The sequence below is a fragment of the Globicephala melas genome, chromosome 19 (genome assembly GCF_963455315.2).
Source record: "Globicephala melas chromosome 19, mGloMel1.2, whole genome shotgun sequence".
NCBI lineage: Eukaryota > Metazoa > Chordata > Mammalia > Artiodactyla > Delphinidae > Globicephala > Globicephala melas.
In genome coordinates this window covers 6354618-6372597 of record NC_083332.1, presented here as the reverse complement: position 1 = coordinate 6372597, position 17980 = coordinate 6354618, and the positions used below count along the sequence as shown (strand labels likewise).

The following is a 17980-nucleotide window of genomic DNA, read 5'->3' as shown; positions in this document are numbered from 1 at the left end:
GATGGAGCGCCGCCCGCCCCGTGACGTCAGGCGCCGGTAGCGGGCGGGCGCTAGTGCGCAGACGCAAAGAGCCGGCGCAGGCGCACGGGCGACGGGATGCGGGCCGTTCCTCCCGGCGTGCTCCGCGGCGCCCGGCTCACTCCAGCCCCTTGGCTGGTGGGACGGGTCCGAAATGGCCGCGCCCGGCGCTGGGGCGACTCGGCTGCTCCTGCTCTTGCTGATGGCGGCAGCAGCCCCCAGCCGGGCGCGGGGTAGTGGTTGCCGGTCCGGGGCCGCTGTGCGGGGGGTGAGTGCTTATTCGCTGTGCACATAGGGCGGGGTTGACGGAAATCGTGGGTCTTGGGCCTTTAGGTCGGTTAAGGTGGGAACGAAGTTGCGCAGGACCGAGAGGGAAGACGAGGTAAAAGAACCGGGGAAAGCGAGGCTGCAGTTCTGCGCATTCATGAGGCCGCACAACTGGGAGAAAGCGAGAGGATAGTTAGGAAGGCTTTAGCTCGTGAATATGCATAAGGGGGCGGGGCTCCTTATGGGATTTTGCCATCCCCTTTCTGGGCCTTAGCTAATCCCATTTTGGTTTTGTATTTTTTGCGGTACGCGGGCCTCTCACCGTTGTGGCCTCTCCCGCTGCGGAGCACAGGCTCCGGACGCGCAGGCCCAGCGGCCGTGGCTCACGGGCCCAGCCGCTCCGCGGCATGTGGGATCCTCCCGGACCGGGGCACGAACCCGTGTCTCCTGCAGCGGCAGGTGGACTCTCAACCACTGCGCCACCAGGGAAGCCCCCTAATCCCATTTTGGGATGGGACTTTGGCACCTGGGCGTTGGGTGCGGTGAAAACGAGGCTGCACCGAAAGAGAAGGTTGGGGCAAGAACTTCCTTAACATTCGGACGCTAGGGATCCTCAGTCATGAATATGTTTGAGGAGGTGTGGCCCGGGTGGAATCTTGGCAAATCAGACGTCGGGGTGGCTAAAATTAAAGAGGCGGGGGGGGGGCTCTCGGAGGAGTTCCGCCTCCCGAATATGCATGAGAGGGCGGGATCTTGAGCTCGCGGATTAAAATCTGGAACGAGGTAGCGCAGGCTTGAGGACGTAGAGAGTCAGGAGAGATGTGGAGAGTTGGAGAAAAGGAAGGCATGGAATCTTGAATGTGCTTGAGAGGGGTGGAACTCGGGCGGCATCGTGGCTATTGGGGCTGTGAAGGTGAAAACGAGGTCACGTGGATATTAGCTTGGGAAGGATGCCTTTTAACTCATGAATAGTTATGATGCTAGGTGTGAAAGTGACCTGGAGATAGTTGCCTTGGAAACGAGGTTCCGCTATTTTGCAGGCTCTGGTTGTCTCTGGCCCGTCCAGATCATGAATTTTCATGAAATGGGCGGTTCCCGGTGGAATAGTGGGCAAGCGTCAGTGTTTGGATGTGGGTATGGAAATAAGGCTCCTGCCGCAGTCTGCGGGTCTGTCTGTCCTGGGGTCCGTGGGTCCTGCCGGACTGAGGGCTCTGATGGTCCTTACCTGGGGCCCTCTCTATCACCTGCAGGCGGGGGCGGAAAGTCGAGAGGGTGAGGGCTGCGGCGCCGTGGGGCTGCTGCTGGAGCACTCATTTGAGATCGGTGAGTCCAGCAACGTCCTGACCCGGACACTTACCCAGTGCCCTGTGTCAGGAACTCGGGTGCCACTCAGCGTGAGATACGCCATCCATTCACTTACAGCTTTGCACTTGGGAGTGTGTTTGCACTACACTGGGGAGGTGGGGGCGGCGGCGAACAGAAGCTCTGTCTTTGAAGACTCCCATACCTGTAAGACAAATGCCAGTTTCAGAAAGGTCGGTATGGCAGTAATAACCTCAGAGCCGACTTTGACCAATTGCCCCATGCCCTTCCCTAGTGGTTAGATGTATTAACTCAAACATCTATATTAACTCAGACATCCTCAGAATAGTCACCCAAAATAGGTGTTAGGGATAACCCCATTTTCCAGAAGAGGAAACTGAGGCTCGGAGGGATACCAGACAAGGTCCTTTTACAAGTGAATGGTAGAGGTGGGACCTTCTCTAAAGCCAAGCTTAAACTGCCACATTTCAGGCATCCAGACTCCCAGAGCATAGATGTCAGTGTGGCCCAGGGGCTTATAACCCAGTCTGAGGCCCCAAGCTCTGGGGGCACCTGTTTTAAACACTGAAGCTCGGACCCTCTGCAGACCTCCCCAGTCAGACCCTGGCATCTGCCCAAGAAAGCCCGGTGGTTGGGAGCTCCCGAGCTCTGCAGCCCCTGTATTCCATAGCTGGGGAAACTGAGGCCCACTTAAGTCACGTGAGCGACTCTGGGTCACCTAGCAAGGCAGAGGCAGGGCTTCAGAGACACGTGGGGCTGTCCCCAGTTTTTAGGTGGGAAAATGGGGGCTCGGGATGGGGAAGCAACCTGGTGGCTGCGAGGGTTGACGTCCAGGCTCCCGCACAGATGATAGTGCCCACTTCCGGAAGCGGGGCTCGCTGCTCTGGAGCCAGCAAGATGGCACCTTGTCGTTGTCGCAGCGGCAGCTCAGTGAGGAGGAGCGGGGCCAGCTCCGGGTGAGGACGGGACCCCCCGCTTTGCTGGGGCTGGGGGCACGTGCCTCAGAGCACAACACGCATACTTCGGGGCCTCTGCCTGAGCTGTTTCCTCTGCGCAGCACCCTCTCTTCCCCACGGTTTTCGTACAGTCAGCTCCTCTCGCTCTGCTAGATTTAGCCAAGGTGCTTCACACTTAGTGCAAGATTTGCTTGTGAGGAAAAAGGGATTCCCACGGCAGCATGGTTAAGCAGGAGAACGTTACCTCTCCTGTGGCCCTGCTTTGTGGCCTCCTCCAGGTCCGCCTGGGTCCTCCCTAGGGAGGTGTGGGGCTGGCGGGGGCGGCGGGGAGGTTCCAGGCAGCAAGGTAGAGGAGGGGAAGAAGGAGGGCCAGAGGGAACAGCCGGCTTTGGGGGAAAGCTCGAGAAAGCTGCCACAATCCACTTCCACTCCGTCCCTTTGACCAGTTGGAGCTGCAAGGGAAGCTGGGGACGCAGGCTTTATTCTGGGCGGCTGCGGGCCCATGGGTGCCAGTGCTGTGGGAGAGATCAGGCTGAGGCCCGCCCGGCCAGCCTTCCTGCGTGGTGCCCACGTGATTCCTGTCACAGTCGCCCACAGTGAGAACCAGCCGCTCATATAACCGGGGAGGTCGGGTGTGGGGCTGGACCCAGACCTGCGGGAAGTGTCCTCGGGACTTACTCTGTCGCTGGGCTGGCCTCTGCTCTCCTCGTGGTGGTCTCCCCCCGGGTGGGGCACCCAGTGGGAGGAGTCTTGGGCTTGGCCGGGCCAGGGAGTGGGGAATGCTGGCTGGGCGAGACTGGGGAAGGGCCTTCCTGGTTGTGGGCCCAGTGGGTGTCCAGACCGGGTGGGGGCTGGGCACTGCCCCTCTCACTGCCACCCTCCCCTCTCTGCCCTGCAGGATGTGGCAGCGCTGAATGGCCTGTACCGTGTCCGGATTCCACGGCGGCCTGGGGCCCCTGACGGCCCAGAAGCCGGTGGCTACGTCTCCTCCTTTGTCCCCGCGGTGAGTCGGTGATGAGGTCAGCCCCCATCCTTGCTTTTCCCGCCCGCTCTAGCCTGGGTTCTACCCTTTGGCCTCCACTGTTCGCGCTCCAGCATTTAAGGACCTCGCCTTGCCCTCAAGGGTCTCCCGGGCTGGAGGGGGACAATCCAGTTGGTGGGCCCTGGGGAGGCCGTTGCTTCTGCTGGAGGTTGGCAGGGGGCCATGGAGGGCTTTGAAAGCTGCTTCGGGGGCCCTGTGGGGTGGGGAAGGAGGCTTGGGGGGGTGGCTGGTGTCAGCGAGGCCTGGGCAGCAGCCCCTGCTGGCCTCCCTCCTCTCACCCCCCTCCGCTCCTCCCCCAGTGCTCCCTGGTAGAGTCGCACCTCTCGGACCAGCTGACCCTGCACGTGGACGTGGCCGGCAACGTGGTGGGGGTGTCGGTGGTGACATACCCTGGGGGCTGCCGGGGCCACGAAGTGGAGGACGTGGACCTGGAGCTGTTCAACACCTCAGTGCAGCTGCAGCCGCCGGTCCCGGCGCCAGGGTGAGTACGGGTGCGGGGCGGTGGGCAGAGCCAGCCCTGTCCCCGCTGGCCCGGCCTTCCGCTGCCTCTCACTCCGGCCCTGCCCCTCCCCCCACCCTTCCAGGGTGCCGCGGGGTCTCCCGGCCCCTCATCCCCTCCCCCCCTTCTACCCCCACCCACAGGCCCGAGACAGCAGCCTTCATCGAGCGCTTGGAGATGGAGCAGGCCCAGAAGGCCAAGAACCCCCAGGAGCAGAAGTCCTTTTTCGCGAAATATGTGAGTGGGGTTCTGCCGCCCCCGGCCCCTTCCCCAGCGGCCCCCCCCTCCCATCCTGAGCCCCCCTGCCCTGCTCCCCTCGCCCACGGCCCTCCGCTGGGCCTCCAGTGTGGAGGGCCTGCTGGACTTCTCCGGCATGTCTATGCGCGTCCTCCTGGCCCCTGGCTTGAGCCGAGGACTGGAGCCCCGCACCCTGGCCTGCCGGCGTCGGCTTGTGGCGGTGCTCACGGGGCATCCGGTCTCAGCAAGTGGCCGGCCCGGAGCTGGGCAGTGAGGGGGACTGGGGACAGCCCCTCGGGTGCCGCGCTGGAGCACAAAAAGCACAGGCAGGGTCAGGCTTGCCTGTTGGGAGGGAGCGCACTGAGGAGGGCGTGGTCAAGGGAGGGGCGGGGTCCGACCTTGGAGGAGGCTGGGACCAAGGTCTGGGGGAGAGGATGAGGCCTGAACCAGGCTGTGAGGCTGGGGTGTGGGGGGCACATGGCAGAGACCTCGAAGGAACAGGGAGGTTTGGAAAGGAGGGAGCGGGTGGGCTCCGCCAGCCAGGCCTGGGGGGTGGGTAGGTGGAGGGGCTGTGCCGGGAGGTGCCCGGGAGGCTGGGAGCTGGCAGCTGAGGGTGAGCCTGTGCTGCTAGAGCAGCTCTTGAGGCCCAGGGCCCCGGGCGCAGGAGGCGTTGGGGCTGGAGGAGGTGGTCCCACCCCAGGCAAGGGCAGGGGACAGTGGAAGCCAGTGTGGCTGGGCCCTCGGGGCCTCGGGTGGGAGGATGCCGAGCCTGACTGCGCTGAGCGCCGTGTCCGTGGGGCCTTGGTTAGTGTGCCGGGAGCTCCTGATGTCAGGAGAGCCTAACTGCCGAGCTGCGGGGAAACTGAGGCCCAGAGAGGCCGAGAGCTCGCCCACCCCTGGCTCTGCCCTCCCTGATGGCCGCGGGACGCCACAGCCGCCACTGGCCCTGACCTGCGCCCCCTCCCTCCTCAGTGGCACCTCATCCTGGGGGGGGCCGTGTTGCTCACAGCCCTGCGTCCTGCTGCCCCCGGGCTTGCACCGCCACCGCACGAGGCCTGAGTGAGGACCGAGCCCCCTCCCGCCTCCCCCGTCCCTGCACCCCGCCAGCCCTTCCCCAACCCGTAGTGGAGTAGGGGACCTGGGCCCCCTTCCCTCACTGCCTCCCCTCACGCTGGCCCCCGCCTTCCCCACCCTGGGCCGGACACTGCTTATTCTCCCCTCTCTTCTCTCTGTCTCCCTGTTTGTCCGTCTGTCCTTCTGCCATCCTGTCTGGCTCACAGTGGATGTACATCATTCCCGTGGTCCTGTTCCTCATGATGTCGGGAGCACCGGACGCCGGGGGCCAGGGCGGGGGCGGCGGCGGCGGCGGAGGCGGTGGCCGGTGAGGGGCCCAGGGTCCGTGAGTGCCCCGTCCTCTTTCCCTCAGCGGACGCCCTTCCTGCCCAGCGTGCTCGTGTCCTTGGTCATCACAGGAAGGATTTGCCGGCCCCTCCTGTCTCCCCGTCGCATGAGGGTAGGAGAGCGCCCCCTCCCCAGGAGTCCCTTCCCTCTGGGCCTTGGCGTCACTGGTGGCGGAAGGGCGGTGGGTTCTGGGTCCTGCTGCACCCCGCCCTCCCCTGTGGCCCCGCTGTAGCCCCAGAGGCTTCCCTTTGCCACAGGATAGAGCCCAAGCTCCTGGTCCAGCTCTGACCTCACTTCTGGTTCCCCCCACCCCACCCCCTGAGGCCTGCAGTTTGGGAACATGCCTAGTTCTCTCCAGCCGCTGTGCCTTTGTCGTGGTCTTCTCGCCCTGCCTGGCCAGGTTAGATGATACCCCTAACTTGTCTGACACTGGATTGGGACACCAGCCTCCTGTCTGTCTGCCCTTGAGGGCACCCTGGGGCTCCTCGCAGCCCAGAGCTGGCACAGAACAGGGGTGGGCTGGCCACGGGTGCCCCCTTTTCCATCCCTCCGTGCAGCCCTGTCCCCTGTTTTGGCCTATATCTGCCCACGGCTGTTAGTGGGAGTTGAGAGTTCCTGCCATCAGGATGCCAGGCCCTCCATAGGCTTCTGGGCTTGAAGAAGTGATGTTGAAAGTCAAAACAAACATTTAGTGGAGTCAGGGGCCAGATGATGTAAATAGAATCCCTTTCCTGGCCTGGGTATCTTCCCTGGGACTTTGCTGGGTCCTTGCTATCTATCTCCCCTTCTGCTTTTGTCTGTTTAAAAACATTGACAAGGCAACATATTGAAATAGGTAAACATTTTGGAAAGTTACAACTTGCAGCAACCCAGTGCAACTGTTGACTTGGCTAAGAGGCGGTCAGGATGTACCGGCACTGCTGAATTCCCCTGGTCACTGTGTGTGCTATTCAGAAACACCAAAAAATGGCCGCCGTTGTCATGGTAACAGCTGCGTCAGGCTCCACGGTGTCTGTATAGCAGTTTATTAAACTGTCCCCCAAACGTTCAACGTTCAGCTTGCCTCCTGCTTTATGTGGTTATAAGTAGTGCGACATCGCGGCTCTGTCGCTGATCTGCCTGTGATGTGACTTTGAATGACTTCGCGCAGACTCGAAGTAGAATACGAAGGCAGATTAGAGACGTTTTGTGAACAGGGGAAACAGCCGAGGAAGGTGCGCAGTGGAGCCTTGTCTCCGTGGTCAGTTGATCATTTTAGTCCATTTGTTTTCCCTCCCGGAGTGTCTGTGCGGACACCAACAAACAGGAACGTGTGCTCTTTCCCCCTCCTCGTAGCAAAGGTACCATGTTCGAGGTTGTACACTGTCCCGTGCTTGCCACTTGCCTCGTGCGCTGTATCTTCTGCAGTTCTTTCCTTGCCCAGAGAGTGGCCTCGTCCTTCGTGTGCCGCCAGAAAGGGGCGTTACGCTCATTCACCCCGCTCTCCTCCAACTGACTTTCTCACGAAATGCACACGTGACCTAAGTGCACACGTGCCCGTGGAGCGTGGCAGCACTATTGGGATTTTCTGAGAACTCTTCTTGTCCTGTGCTCCATGGCAGCATTTGTGTTTTTGAATTCCTCTTGTGATTCATCTGATACTGCTGAGACCTCCGTGTGCCACCTCCGTCCTCTGATGCTCCTGGACCCTGATCCTGCTGCGCCTCTTCCCTGCAGCCCCGTGGGAGCTCAGAGCCCACCCCCTGGGGGGCCAGCCACGCCCCTCTGCACAGTGACAAGTGGCCTGAGAGCCCCAAAACCTCCCGCTGACTCACATTGCCTTGGTATTTTTTTAAATTAATTTATTTTATTTATCTTATTTTTATTTTTGGCTGCATTGGGTCTTTGTTGCCGTGCGCAGGCTTTCTCTAGTTGCGGCGAGCGGGGGCTACTGTTCATTGCGGTGCGCGGGCTTCTCATTGTGGTGGCCTCTCTTGTTGCAGAGCATGGGCTCTAGGCGTGCGGGCTTCAGTAGTTGTGGCACACGGGCTCAGTAGTTGTGGCTCGCGGGCTCTAGATCGCAGGCTCAGTAGTTGTGGTGCACGGGCTTAGTTGCTCCGCGGCATGTGGGATCTTCCCGGACCAGGGCTTGAACCCGTGTGCCCTGCATTGGCAGGCGGATTCTTAACCACTGCACCACCAGGGAAGCCCCCATTTTGTTATTTTTTAGTGGCTCGAGGTTTGAGGTCTTTGTCAATCTGATTACATTATTTTTATTTATTTATTTATTTGGCCGTGCCGGGTCTTAGTTGCACATGCGGGATGCGTAGTTGTGGCGTTCGAGCTCTTAGTTGTGGCATGTGGGATCTAGTTCCCTGACCAGGGATCGAACCCAGGCCCCCTGCATTGGGAACGTGGAGTCTTAGCCACTGGACCATGAGAGGAGTCCCACATTCTTTTTTTCTTAGACTTTTTTTGACTGCTCTCAAGCCAGCAAGGTTACCCTGTGGCACATTCTAGTCAGTGTCCGACCTCGTGCAGGCTCCCTGGGGCTCTCTTCTGATTAAACTTCGCATCTAATTCTTGCCCATCCCTGGAGAGCTTAGTCACTGTTTCTTTTTTTTTTTTTTTTGCGGTACGCGGGCCTCTCACTGTTGTGGCCTCTCCCGTGGAGCGCAGGCTCAGCGGCCATGGCTCATGGGCCCAGCCGCTCCGCAGCATGTGGGATCTTCCCTGACGGGGGCACGGACCCGTGTCCCCTGCATCGGCAGGTGAACTCTCAACCACTGTGCCACCAGGGAAGCCCTAATTTTAGTATTTTTAAAGAATCTTTGCCACCCCCAAATTGTGCATTGTAGCAGGTAGCTTCGGGAAACAGTTCTAGAGGTTTCTTTATTTAGCCCATCAGAGAGACTCCAGGTGAGGATCAAGGGCCAGTGACTGGGGACTCTCGGGCTGTGAACATTCACCTTTGCTTGCACCCAGCTTCCATTCAGCAAGGTCACTGCAGAGGAAACAAACTCAGTTTGGCCCAGTTCCTGGAAATAGGCTCCCTAGCAAATTGTGTAAACCAAATCCCACTCTCCTTCATTTCCCAGAGCAGCGACGCGTGCATTTCCATGGCAGTGCAGGAGAGAACCTGCCTGTAGCATGACTGGGAAACACCCACGAAGTCCGGAGATTTAAGTCGGCGCACCAAGAAGCTTGCTGAGTATGATGTTTATGTATTGGTTAGGAGTCAAGTTTTTAATTTTTACAGAATTTTGCAAATTCTCCCCCTCCTCTCCCGCAGCCCCTCTGCCACCCCCTGGCACTGTCCTCTTTTGTCGGGGTCATTCCCAGTGTTTATTAGAGCTGGTTGCAGTTTTGTCCTTTGCCAGTAGGTGGTGATGGATGATCACACCGAGTCTGAGAATGCCTCTTGGGCGGTACTGGGGGAGGTCAGGCATCATGCTGACCCATGTGGTCCGTCTCAGCGGAGAGGAGGACCCTAGAGGGGGCACTGTCGATCCTTTGGGAAGGTTGGGGTTCCCATGAAGTCTCTGTCTGAGCAGATGCTGGTCCTCAGGAACACCAGGCACCTGTTTTCTCATCTGTGAAGTGGGGTCGTGTGAGGTCCTCCCAGCGGCTGCTGTGCTTCACGCTGCCTGAGGAAGAGAACATGGTGGAGGGTTGGGCAGGGGAACGGAGCAGAGGCGGCAGCCCGCTTCCCAGCAAGCTCAGGCCGGAGAGTCAAGAAGGAGCAGATCCCAGCCAGCTGCAGGGCGGCCCACCCTGTCCTGGCCCTGCCACTTACTTGCTGTGCGTCTTTAGGCAGCTTGCTCCCTGCCTCTGAGCCCGGCCTCGTTCCATCCTCCCTGCACCTGGGGCAGACTTGATCCCTCCAGGCAGTGTCCAGAGCCCGGGGCAGACAGAAAGAGAGAGAAAATGGGTGTCACAAAGGCCCTTCCACCTCGGGGACTCTGGCCTGACAGCCCGGCCCCGGGCTCCCTGGGTTGGCTTTGCCATCTGCTCAGAACTTGGAAACCTCAGAGCCCCAAGGGCAGGAGAGGGAAAGGGAGAGAGGAGCCCCTGGAGCCCTCAGGGCGAGGACACGCGGGGGAGGGGGCGCTGGGCAGGGCAGGGCAGGGGCCTCCGGAGACAGAGAGAGGAGATGAGAAGACAGATTGGGAGAGGAGACAAAGGAAAGGAGGAGAGAGACTGAAAGAAGGTGCGAGGGGCTAGAGAAAGAGAAACTGTAGAGTGAGAAAGAGGAGGGATGAGGGGAAGGAGAGATTCAGCGAGGAGAGGAGAGAGAAGAGACGGATGTGAGGAGGGGAGAGGGGGCCACTCAGAGGGGAGGACAGGCAGAGAAGTGGGAGGAGCAGAGACAGGGAGGCCCCCAGAGGAGGGGCAGAGAGGGAGAAACAAGGAAAAGAGGTGGGAAGAGAGCTGGGGAGGGATGGGGAGGGGACGGGAAGGGAGAGGGTCGGAGAGAGAAAGGAGGAGGAAGAAAGAAGGAAAGAAAGAGGAAAGGAACAGAGGGAGGGGAGAGAAGAGGCGGGGCCGCCAGGAGCACAGAGGGGAGGAGCGGGAGGATGAGCAGACAGAAGAGGAAATGGAGGGAAGAGGGGAGAGGGGCATTGAGACCAGAGGGGGGGGAAGCAGGAGAGAGGGGAGGGGCATTGAGACCAGAGGGGGGAAGCAGGAGAGGGGGTGGGGGCATTGAGACCAGAGGGGGGGAAGCAGGAGGGGGAGGGGCATTGAGACCAGAGCGGGGGGAGCAGGAGAGGGGGGAGGGGGCATTGAGGCCAGAGGGGGGTGAAGCAGGAGAGGGGGGAGGGGGCATTGAGACCAGAGAGGGGGGAAGCAGGAGAGGCGGGAGGGGGCATTGAGACCAGAGCGGGGGGAGCAGGAGAGGTGGGAGGGCGTGTTGAGACCAGAGTAGGGGAAGCAGGAGAGGAAGAGGCAAGTGGTTTTGAAAGAGAGAAAAGGGGTGAACTGGAGCGGGGAGGATGAAGGGAGCAAGTGGAAAAAAGGAAAGAGGCAGAGGAGAAGCAAGATAGAGAAAGTAGAAGGGAGACAGGAGAGGAGAGAAAGCCAAGGGCAGAGACACAGGAGCGGGAGAAAGAAAAGAGGGGGGCTGGAGGAGAGAAGAGATGGGGCGAAGGGGGGAGAGAACCGCTCCAGAGAGAGACCCGAGAGGGAGGGGACGAGCCGGGAGACAAGCAAGCGGAGAGAGAAGGGGTGTGAGCCCTGGGGAGGTTCCCAGAGAGCCGGGGTGGGGGGGAAAGAGGGAGAGATTCAGGGAGACCCGAGAGGGAGGGGAGGAGAGACCGAGGAAGAGAGAAAAGGATGGAGGGGATACGGTAAAAAGAAGATGAGAAGAGAATGAGTGTGTGTATATATGTGTGTAAGAGAGAGAACGGGTGTGAGAGACGGCACGGAGAGAGAGGCAGAGAGAGTGGGAGAGGAGGAAAGGAGAGAGAAAAGGATGGAGGGAGGGGGGACAGAGGAGGGAAAGGGAGAGAGAGGCGTCCCGCCAGTGTCACACACACACACTCTTGGAGGCCAAGGGGAGGGGCGGAGGGAGGGGGAGGTCCAGGCTGAGGAGAGGATGGAGGGAGGCCAGCGGGGAGGCACGTGGTGGCAAGAAGGGACCGGGGAACACGGAGGAAATGAGAAAAGTGGAAAGTAAGGCGAGACTAGGCTGCAGCGCGAGGCCAGGAGGCGCCGGGAGGGGTGGGCGGTGGCTCTTCAGACCCCAGCCAGGCCCACGGAGGACAGTCTCCCTCCTCGACACCTGGGCGGCCATCCCGAGGGCATTTGGTGACTGAGGGAGAGAAGAGAGTGACAGCAGGGAAAACAGAACAAAGCCAAAGGTGTGACAGGAAAGAGCCGGGTGAATAAAGAGGGAGAGAAGGAGTGGGGCTCAGAAAGGAGAAGGGGGAGGGAAGGAGTGGGGCTCAGCAAGGAGAAGGGGGGAGAGAAGGAGTGGGGCTCAGAAAGGAGAAGGGGGAGAGAAGGAGTGGGGCTCAGCAAGGAGAAGGGGGAGAGAAGGAGTGGGGCTCAGCAAGGAGAAGGGGGAGAGAAGGAGTGGGGCTCAGAAAGGAGAAAGGGGGGAGAGAAGGAGTGGGGCTCAGAAAGGAGAAGGGGGGAGAGAAGTAGTGGGGCTCAGAAAGGAGAAGGGGGAGAGAAGGAGTGGGGCTCAGCAAGGAGAAGGGGGAGAGAAGGAGTGGGGCTCAGCAAGGAGAAGGGGGAGAGAAGGAGTGGGGCTCAGCGAGGAGAAGGGGGAGAGAAGGAGTGGGGCTCAGCAAGGAGAAGGGGGGAGAGATTGAATGGGGCTCAGCAAGGAGAAGGGGGAGAGAAGGAGTGGGGCTCAGCAAGGAGAAGGGGGGAGAGAAGGAGTGGGGCTCAGCAAGGAGAAGGAGGAGAGAAGGAGTGGGGCTCAGCAAGGAGAAGGGGGAGAGAAGGAGTGGGGCTCAGCAAGGAGAAGGGGGGAGAGAAGGAGTGGGGCTCAGCAAGGAGAAGGGGGAGAGAAGGAGTGGGGCTCAGCAAGGAGAAGGGGGGAGAGAAGGAGTGGGGCTCAGCAAGGAGAAAGGGGGAGAGATTGAATGGGGCTCAGCAAGGAGAAGGGGGAGAGAAGGAGTGGAGCTCAGCGAGGAGAAGGGGGAGAGAAGGAGTGGGGCTCAGCGAGGAGAAGGGGGAGAGAAGGAGTGGGGCTCAGCAAGGAGAAGGGGGGAGAGAAGGAGTGGGGCTCAGCAAGGAGAAGGGGGAGAGAAGGAGTGGGGCTCAGAAAGGAGAAGGGGGAGAGAAGGAGTGGGGCTCAGAAAGGAGAAGGGGGGAGAGAAGGAGTGGGGCTCAGCAAGGAGAAGGGGGAGAGAAGGAGTGGGGCTCAGAAAGGAGAAGGGGGAGAGAAGGAATGGGGCTCAGCGAGGAGAAGGGGGAGAGAAGGAGTGGGGCTCAGCGAGGAGAAGGGGGAGAGAAGGAGTGGGGCTCAGCAAGGAGAAGGGGGAGAGAAGGAGTGGGGCTCAGCAAGGAGAAGGGGGAGAGAAGGAGTGGGGCTCAGCAAGGAGAAGGGGGAGAGGAGTGGGGCTCAGCAAGGAGAAGGGGGGAGAGATTGAATGGGGCTCAGAAAGGAGAAGGGGGGAGAGATTGAATGGGGCTCAGAAAGGAGAAGGGGGAGAGAAGGAGTGGGGCTCAGAAAGGAGAAGGGGGAGAGAAGGAGTGGGGCTCAGCAAGGAGAAGGGGGAGAGAAGGAGTGGGGCTCAGCAAGGAGAAGGGGGAGAGAAGGAGTGGGGCTCAGCAAGGAGAAGGGGGAGAGAAGGAGTGGGGCTCAGCAAGGAGAAGGGGGGAGAGAAGGAGTGGGGCTCAGCAAGGAGAAGGGGGAGAGAAGGAGTGGGGCTCAGCAAGGAGAAGGGGGGAGAGAAGGAGTGGGGCTCAGCAAGGAGAAGGGGGGAGAGAAGGAGTGGGGCTCAGCAAGGAGAAGGGGGGAGAGATTGAATGGGGCTCAGCAAGGAGAAGGGGGAGAGAAGGAGTGGAGCTCAGCGAGGAGAAGGGGGAGAGAAGGAGTGGGGCTCAGCGAGGAGAAGGGGGAGAGAAGGAGTGGGGCTCAGCAAGGAGAAGGGGGGAGAGATTGAATGGGGCTCAGCAAGGAGAAGGGGGAGAGAAGGAGTGGGGCTCAGCAAGGAGAAGGGGGGAGAGAAGGAGTGGGGCTCAGCAAGGAGAAGGGGGAGAGAAGGAGTGGGGCTCAGAAAGGAGAAGGGGGAGAGAAGGAGTGGGGCTCAGAAAGGAGAAGGGGGGAGAGAAGGAGTGGGGCTCAGAAAGGAGAAGGGGAGAGAGAAGGAGTGGGGCTCAGCAAGGAGAAGGGGGAGAGAAGGAGTGGGGCTCAGAAAGGAGAAGGGGGAGAGAAGGAATGGGGCTCAGCGAGGAGAAGGGGGAGAGAAGGAGTGGGGCTCAGCGAGGAGAAGGGGGAGAGAAGGAGTGGGGCTCAGCAAGGAGAAGGGGGAGAGAAGGAGTGGGGCTCAGCAAGGAGAAGGGGGAGAAGGAGTGGGGCTCAGAAAGGAGAAGCGGGGAGAGAGGGAGAAACTGAGGGAGGCAGAGAGGAGGGAAGGGAAGGTTTGCCCCTCTCGAGTGATAGCGCGCCAGGTCACGGGACAGTGTCCCCGTGTCCCAGTTAACGATGAGCTGCAGGCGGCAGAAACGTGCAGCTGATGGTCCCAGGACCTGGCAGAACATGAAATGAATTCCGTAAGCTGTGAAACATTAATCACAGGACCGTCTGTTCCGAGACAGGATAAAAATACCACCAGCGCGGGGACGCAGCCGTCCCGCCCCCGTTGGTTACCGCACGGGCCTCCCCAGCTGTGGGAGTCGAGCAAGGACGGGACAGGGACGGGGGACAGGGGCAGGGAGAGCGGGGAGGGGAGACGCTGCAAACCCCAGGTGTATGGCAGCAGGTGTGGGAGAAAGAGACCATGAGAGACGGAGACGAGGCATGCGGTGAGGGCTGAGGGGGCGGTTGGCCCCTCACGCCAGGGAAGGGAGGGCACAAGGACAGGGTGGTAGGAAGGGCAGCGCCGGGAGAGAGGCGGGGAGGGGGGTAGACGGCGGAGGAGAGAGTCAGGAGTAAAAAGCCAATGGAAAGAAGATACAAGGAAAACTGAGTGAGAGCGAGGCTAGGAAGGGAAGGAAATAGCCCCTGTGGGGGAGATGGGAGGAGCAGGAGAGGCTGGTGTGAGAGGTAAACGTGAGGCATAGGGACGAGGCGAAGGGGACGAGGGTAGAGAGAGGAGACACCGCAGCAGCCGAGGAAGGGGGAGCGGAGGGCTAACCCGAGAGCCCAGAGCGGGAAGCCCAGGGCTGGGGCCTCCGCACCCCATCCCATCGGGGGTAGGAGGATGGACGGGGTGGGAGCCAGGAGCGGGGGGCGGGGCAGAGGCAGAAGGAAAAGCAGAAGGGCTTCCAGAAAGGCTGAGAGTGGCGGTGCAGGGGAGTCGAGCTGGGGCTGCGGCGGAGGAAGGTGTAAAGGACGGATAGGAGCGCGGTTTAAGGAAGAGAAGTGGGGTGGGGGAGGAGCGTGGGGGTGCGTGAATTAAAGAGGAAGAAACTGAGGATCAGGGTGAAAAACAAGGGTGAGAGGAAGGAAACCTGTGAGCGGGTGGCTGTGGAGAGACGGACAAATGGACAGAAGGTCGAGACAGATCAGAAGGGGGAGGAGGAGGGGGAGGAGGAGGGGGAAGAGGAGGAGCGGCTGCAGGAAGAAAGAATGAAAAGGACCTGATCGAGGTGTGCGCGAAGCAAACGGCAACACAGTGTGAGGGAAGTCCTTTCCGGCAGGACGATGCGTGTGTCAAGAGAAACTGATGGGGCAGAGGCAGAGGAAGCGTGTGAGAGACAGGGGAGGAGAGAAAGAGAGAAAAGATGGAGCGAGAGGTGCGGAGAGAGCGAGGTCCAGAAAATGGGAGGGAGGGGAGAAAGAGCTAGTGAGGGAGCGAGATTGGGAATCGGAGGGAGATCCAGAGAATGGGGGAGAGAGGGGGCCGAGTGGCGGGCGATTCTCCCCCCCCCCCACCCCCGCCTGAGCCTCAGTTTCCTCAGCTGCTTCTCGGGGGCGGGGGCGGAGCAGAGCGCGCAGGGAGGTGAGGGAGGGGGCCACGAGGGCGACAAGTCAGGACTCAACGACCAGAGCAGGATGAGCGCCCCTCCTCCCTCCCGTGGGCTTGTTCTAGCACTGTCTAGCCTCCTTTCTCTCCTGGTCTCCTTCAGTCACCCCTCCCTCCCCCGCCCTAGGGAGTGGCTATTGTGATCCACATTTTCTTTTCCCCAGTGAGGAAATCCAAATGGAGCCCCAGTCGGTCATCAGCTCGCGGTGCCCAGCACCATGAGGTGAAGATGACGGGCCCCTTCCACAGCCGTGGTGGCTGAGATCGCTGCCTACATCCCTTCCTTCTGGAAAAATTGAGAGCTTCCGCTGCAGAGAAGGAAGAGGAGGGGGCAGGGGAGAACACAGGGTCTAAGGAGAGGCAGCAGCGTGTGTGAGCTGCCCAGCACGCAGTTGGTGCTTAATCAGTGCCCCTACCCTTTCCTGGTGGAGCACGCGGAGAGCAGGAAGGGAGAGAAGAGGCGGTAGAGAGGAAGGGAAAGGGAGAGGGAGAGAGTGTGAGGAGGGGACACTGGGCTTGTGAAGAGCCTGGCACACAGCTGGTGCTCAATCAATGCCCATTCATTCCCTTCGTCAGGAGAGAGGAGCCAAGTCAGAAAGGAAGTGAAGAAACCACCACAGAGGAGAAACGGGAGGAAAGACAGCCAAAGGAGGGAGGGCCAGGGGTGGAAATAGCTAGGAGTACGGTTGGTGCTCTTCAGTGTTGGTTCTCTTCCCGGGAGAAAGAAGACAGGAAGAAAAGGAGCGGGGAGGGGAAACGCCAGCAGAGAGAACGAACAGGAGAAGCTGTGCTGGAAGGAGACAGTGTAGGTAAAGCAGTGGGCATACAATAGGCACTTAATAAATGCCTGTCCCCTTTCCTAGCAGCGAGCAGAGGAGGCAGCCAGGAGGAGGAAAGCAAGCAGAGAGGGAGAGAGAAGGGAGCGCAGGGCCTATGGGGCAAGCCGGGACAGACAGACAGCTGATAGGAGTAGCACACAGCAGGCGCTCAGTACATGCCTAGTTCCTCCCGCAGGAGAGAGCTGACAGGGCAGAGAGGAAGGGGAGAAGCTGGAGGAGAGCAGGAACCAGGGAGAAGAGAGGAAATGAGGAAGAGACCATGCGAGTGTGTGGGTGAGGCACACAGGAGGTGCTCCATGAATGCACACTGTCTTCCTTGGAAGAGAAGGCAAACAAGAGGAAGAGGAAGACACTGGTGAGAGGAAGGTTGGCCGAGGAGGCAATAGGATGGAGCAGAAGGGAGGAGGTGATGTCAGAGGAGGCAGTTCCGGCAAATCATGGGGCACATAGAGGTGCTCAGTTAATGCTTGTTCCCTTCCCCGAGGAAGGCCCAGAAAACACAAGAAGGGAGAAGCTGGCAGAATGAGCGGGGCAGGGAGAAAGAGGCAAGAGAAGATGAGGTGGGGTGTAAATTGCCTGGCATACAATAGGTGCTCCATAATTGCTTGTTTTCTTCCCCCAAGAAAGGAGAGACAGCAGAAAATAAGTCAGAGATGAAGGAACACGGAGAATCGAGGGGGAGGGAGGGGGAGTGGAAGGAAATTACCAGGCACACAATAGGTGCTCTATAAATGCCCAGTTCCTCTCCTGGCAGAGAGCAGAAAGAAGCAGAGGACAGCAGAAACCACGGGTCAGTGGAGATGAGAGGGCGAGAGGAGAATAGAGGAAGCACAAGCAATTGCTTGGTATACCATAGGTACTCAATAAATGTGTGTTCCTTGCCTTGGCAGAGAGCAGAGAGCCCAGAAAGACAAGGAGAGGACAGAGGAGAGACAGGGAAGGAAGACGGTGTGAGGAAGGGTGAGATGGTGTGCAAACTGCCTGGCACACAGTAGGTCCTCAATATATGTTCATTCCCTCCCCTAGGAGGGAACAGAGTCAGAAAGGAGAGGAAATGAATAGAGAAGGAAGAAAAGAATTAGGGGAGAAAAGGGTGTATATAATAAGAGAGGAGACAGGGTTTGTAAATTCCCTAGCACACAGTAGGTGCTCAATAAATGCCCATTTCCTTGCAGGAGAGACCAGGCAGATCAGGAAGAAGGGAAAGGAAACAGGGTGGAAGGGACAGGAGAGCAAAAAGAGTATAAGGTGCAGAGACAGTGTATGGAAATTGCCTGGCAAACACTAGGAACTTAATAAATGCCCATCTTTTCCAAGGAAGGGAGCCAGAAGCCCAGGAAGAACAAGCAGAGGGCACAGAGGAAGGGACAGGGGAGACAAGAGGGTGTCGGGAGGGGCCGGAGGCATTTCAGGTACATCCAGCAGGTGCTCCGTAAATGCCTGTCCCCTTCCCCGGCAGAGCAGAAAGCAGGCTGGGAGTGCGCAGAGACCCCAGAGGGAGGCTGGAAGGAGGAGGTCGAGGGAGGAGGGAGAGTCTGAGGGTGGAGGCCAAGGCCAGGCTTCTGGTGGCCGCCCCTCCCCCCCAACACCGGGGCCCAGCCAGCCCAGCCCCCAGCTGCCGGACAGAGTCAAGGCCCTGTCAGGACAAGGGCCCGTTGTCTGGGGCCTGGCACCGCCTGGCGGGAGGGGGAGGGGGCTGCCCAGCCCAGTCTGCCGTGTCTGGGGGGATGCGGGGCACCGTCTAACCTCTGTCTCTCGACCTCCCAGTCTCTCTC

At 60.0% G+C, this 17980-nt stretch overlaps 1 protein-coding gene across 2 annotated transcripts; it reads left to right on the top strand.

Moving 5' to 3' along the window:
* Nucleotides 1-74: 74 nt before the first annotated feature.
* Nucleotides 75-5861, top strand: EMC10 (ER membrane protein complex subunit 10). 2 transcript variants are annotated; one of them, XM_060289246.2, is made up of 8 exons: nt 75-286; nt 1536-1608; nt 2455-2564; nt 3463-3567; nt 3906-4087; nt 4249-4342; nt 5315-5401; nt 5623-5763. In XM_060289246.2, the coding sequence occupies exons 1-7, from the start codon at nt 173-175 to the stop codon at nt 5399-5401; spliced, it is 765 nt and encodes a 254-aa protein (XP_060145229.1). In that variant the 5' UTR covers nt 75-172; the 3' UTR covers nt 5623-5763. The 2 variants fall into 2 exon arrangements, with proteins under 2 accessions (XP_060145229.1, XP_030705869.1); XM_030850009.3 differs by lacking the exon at nt 5315-5401 and having other exon boundaries at nt 76-286; nt 5623-5861.
* Nucleotides 5862-17980: the final 12119 nt, after the last annotated feature.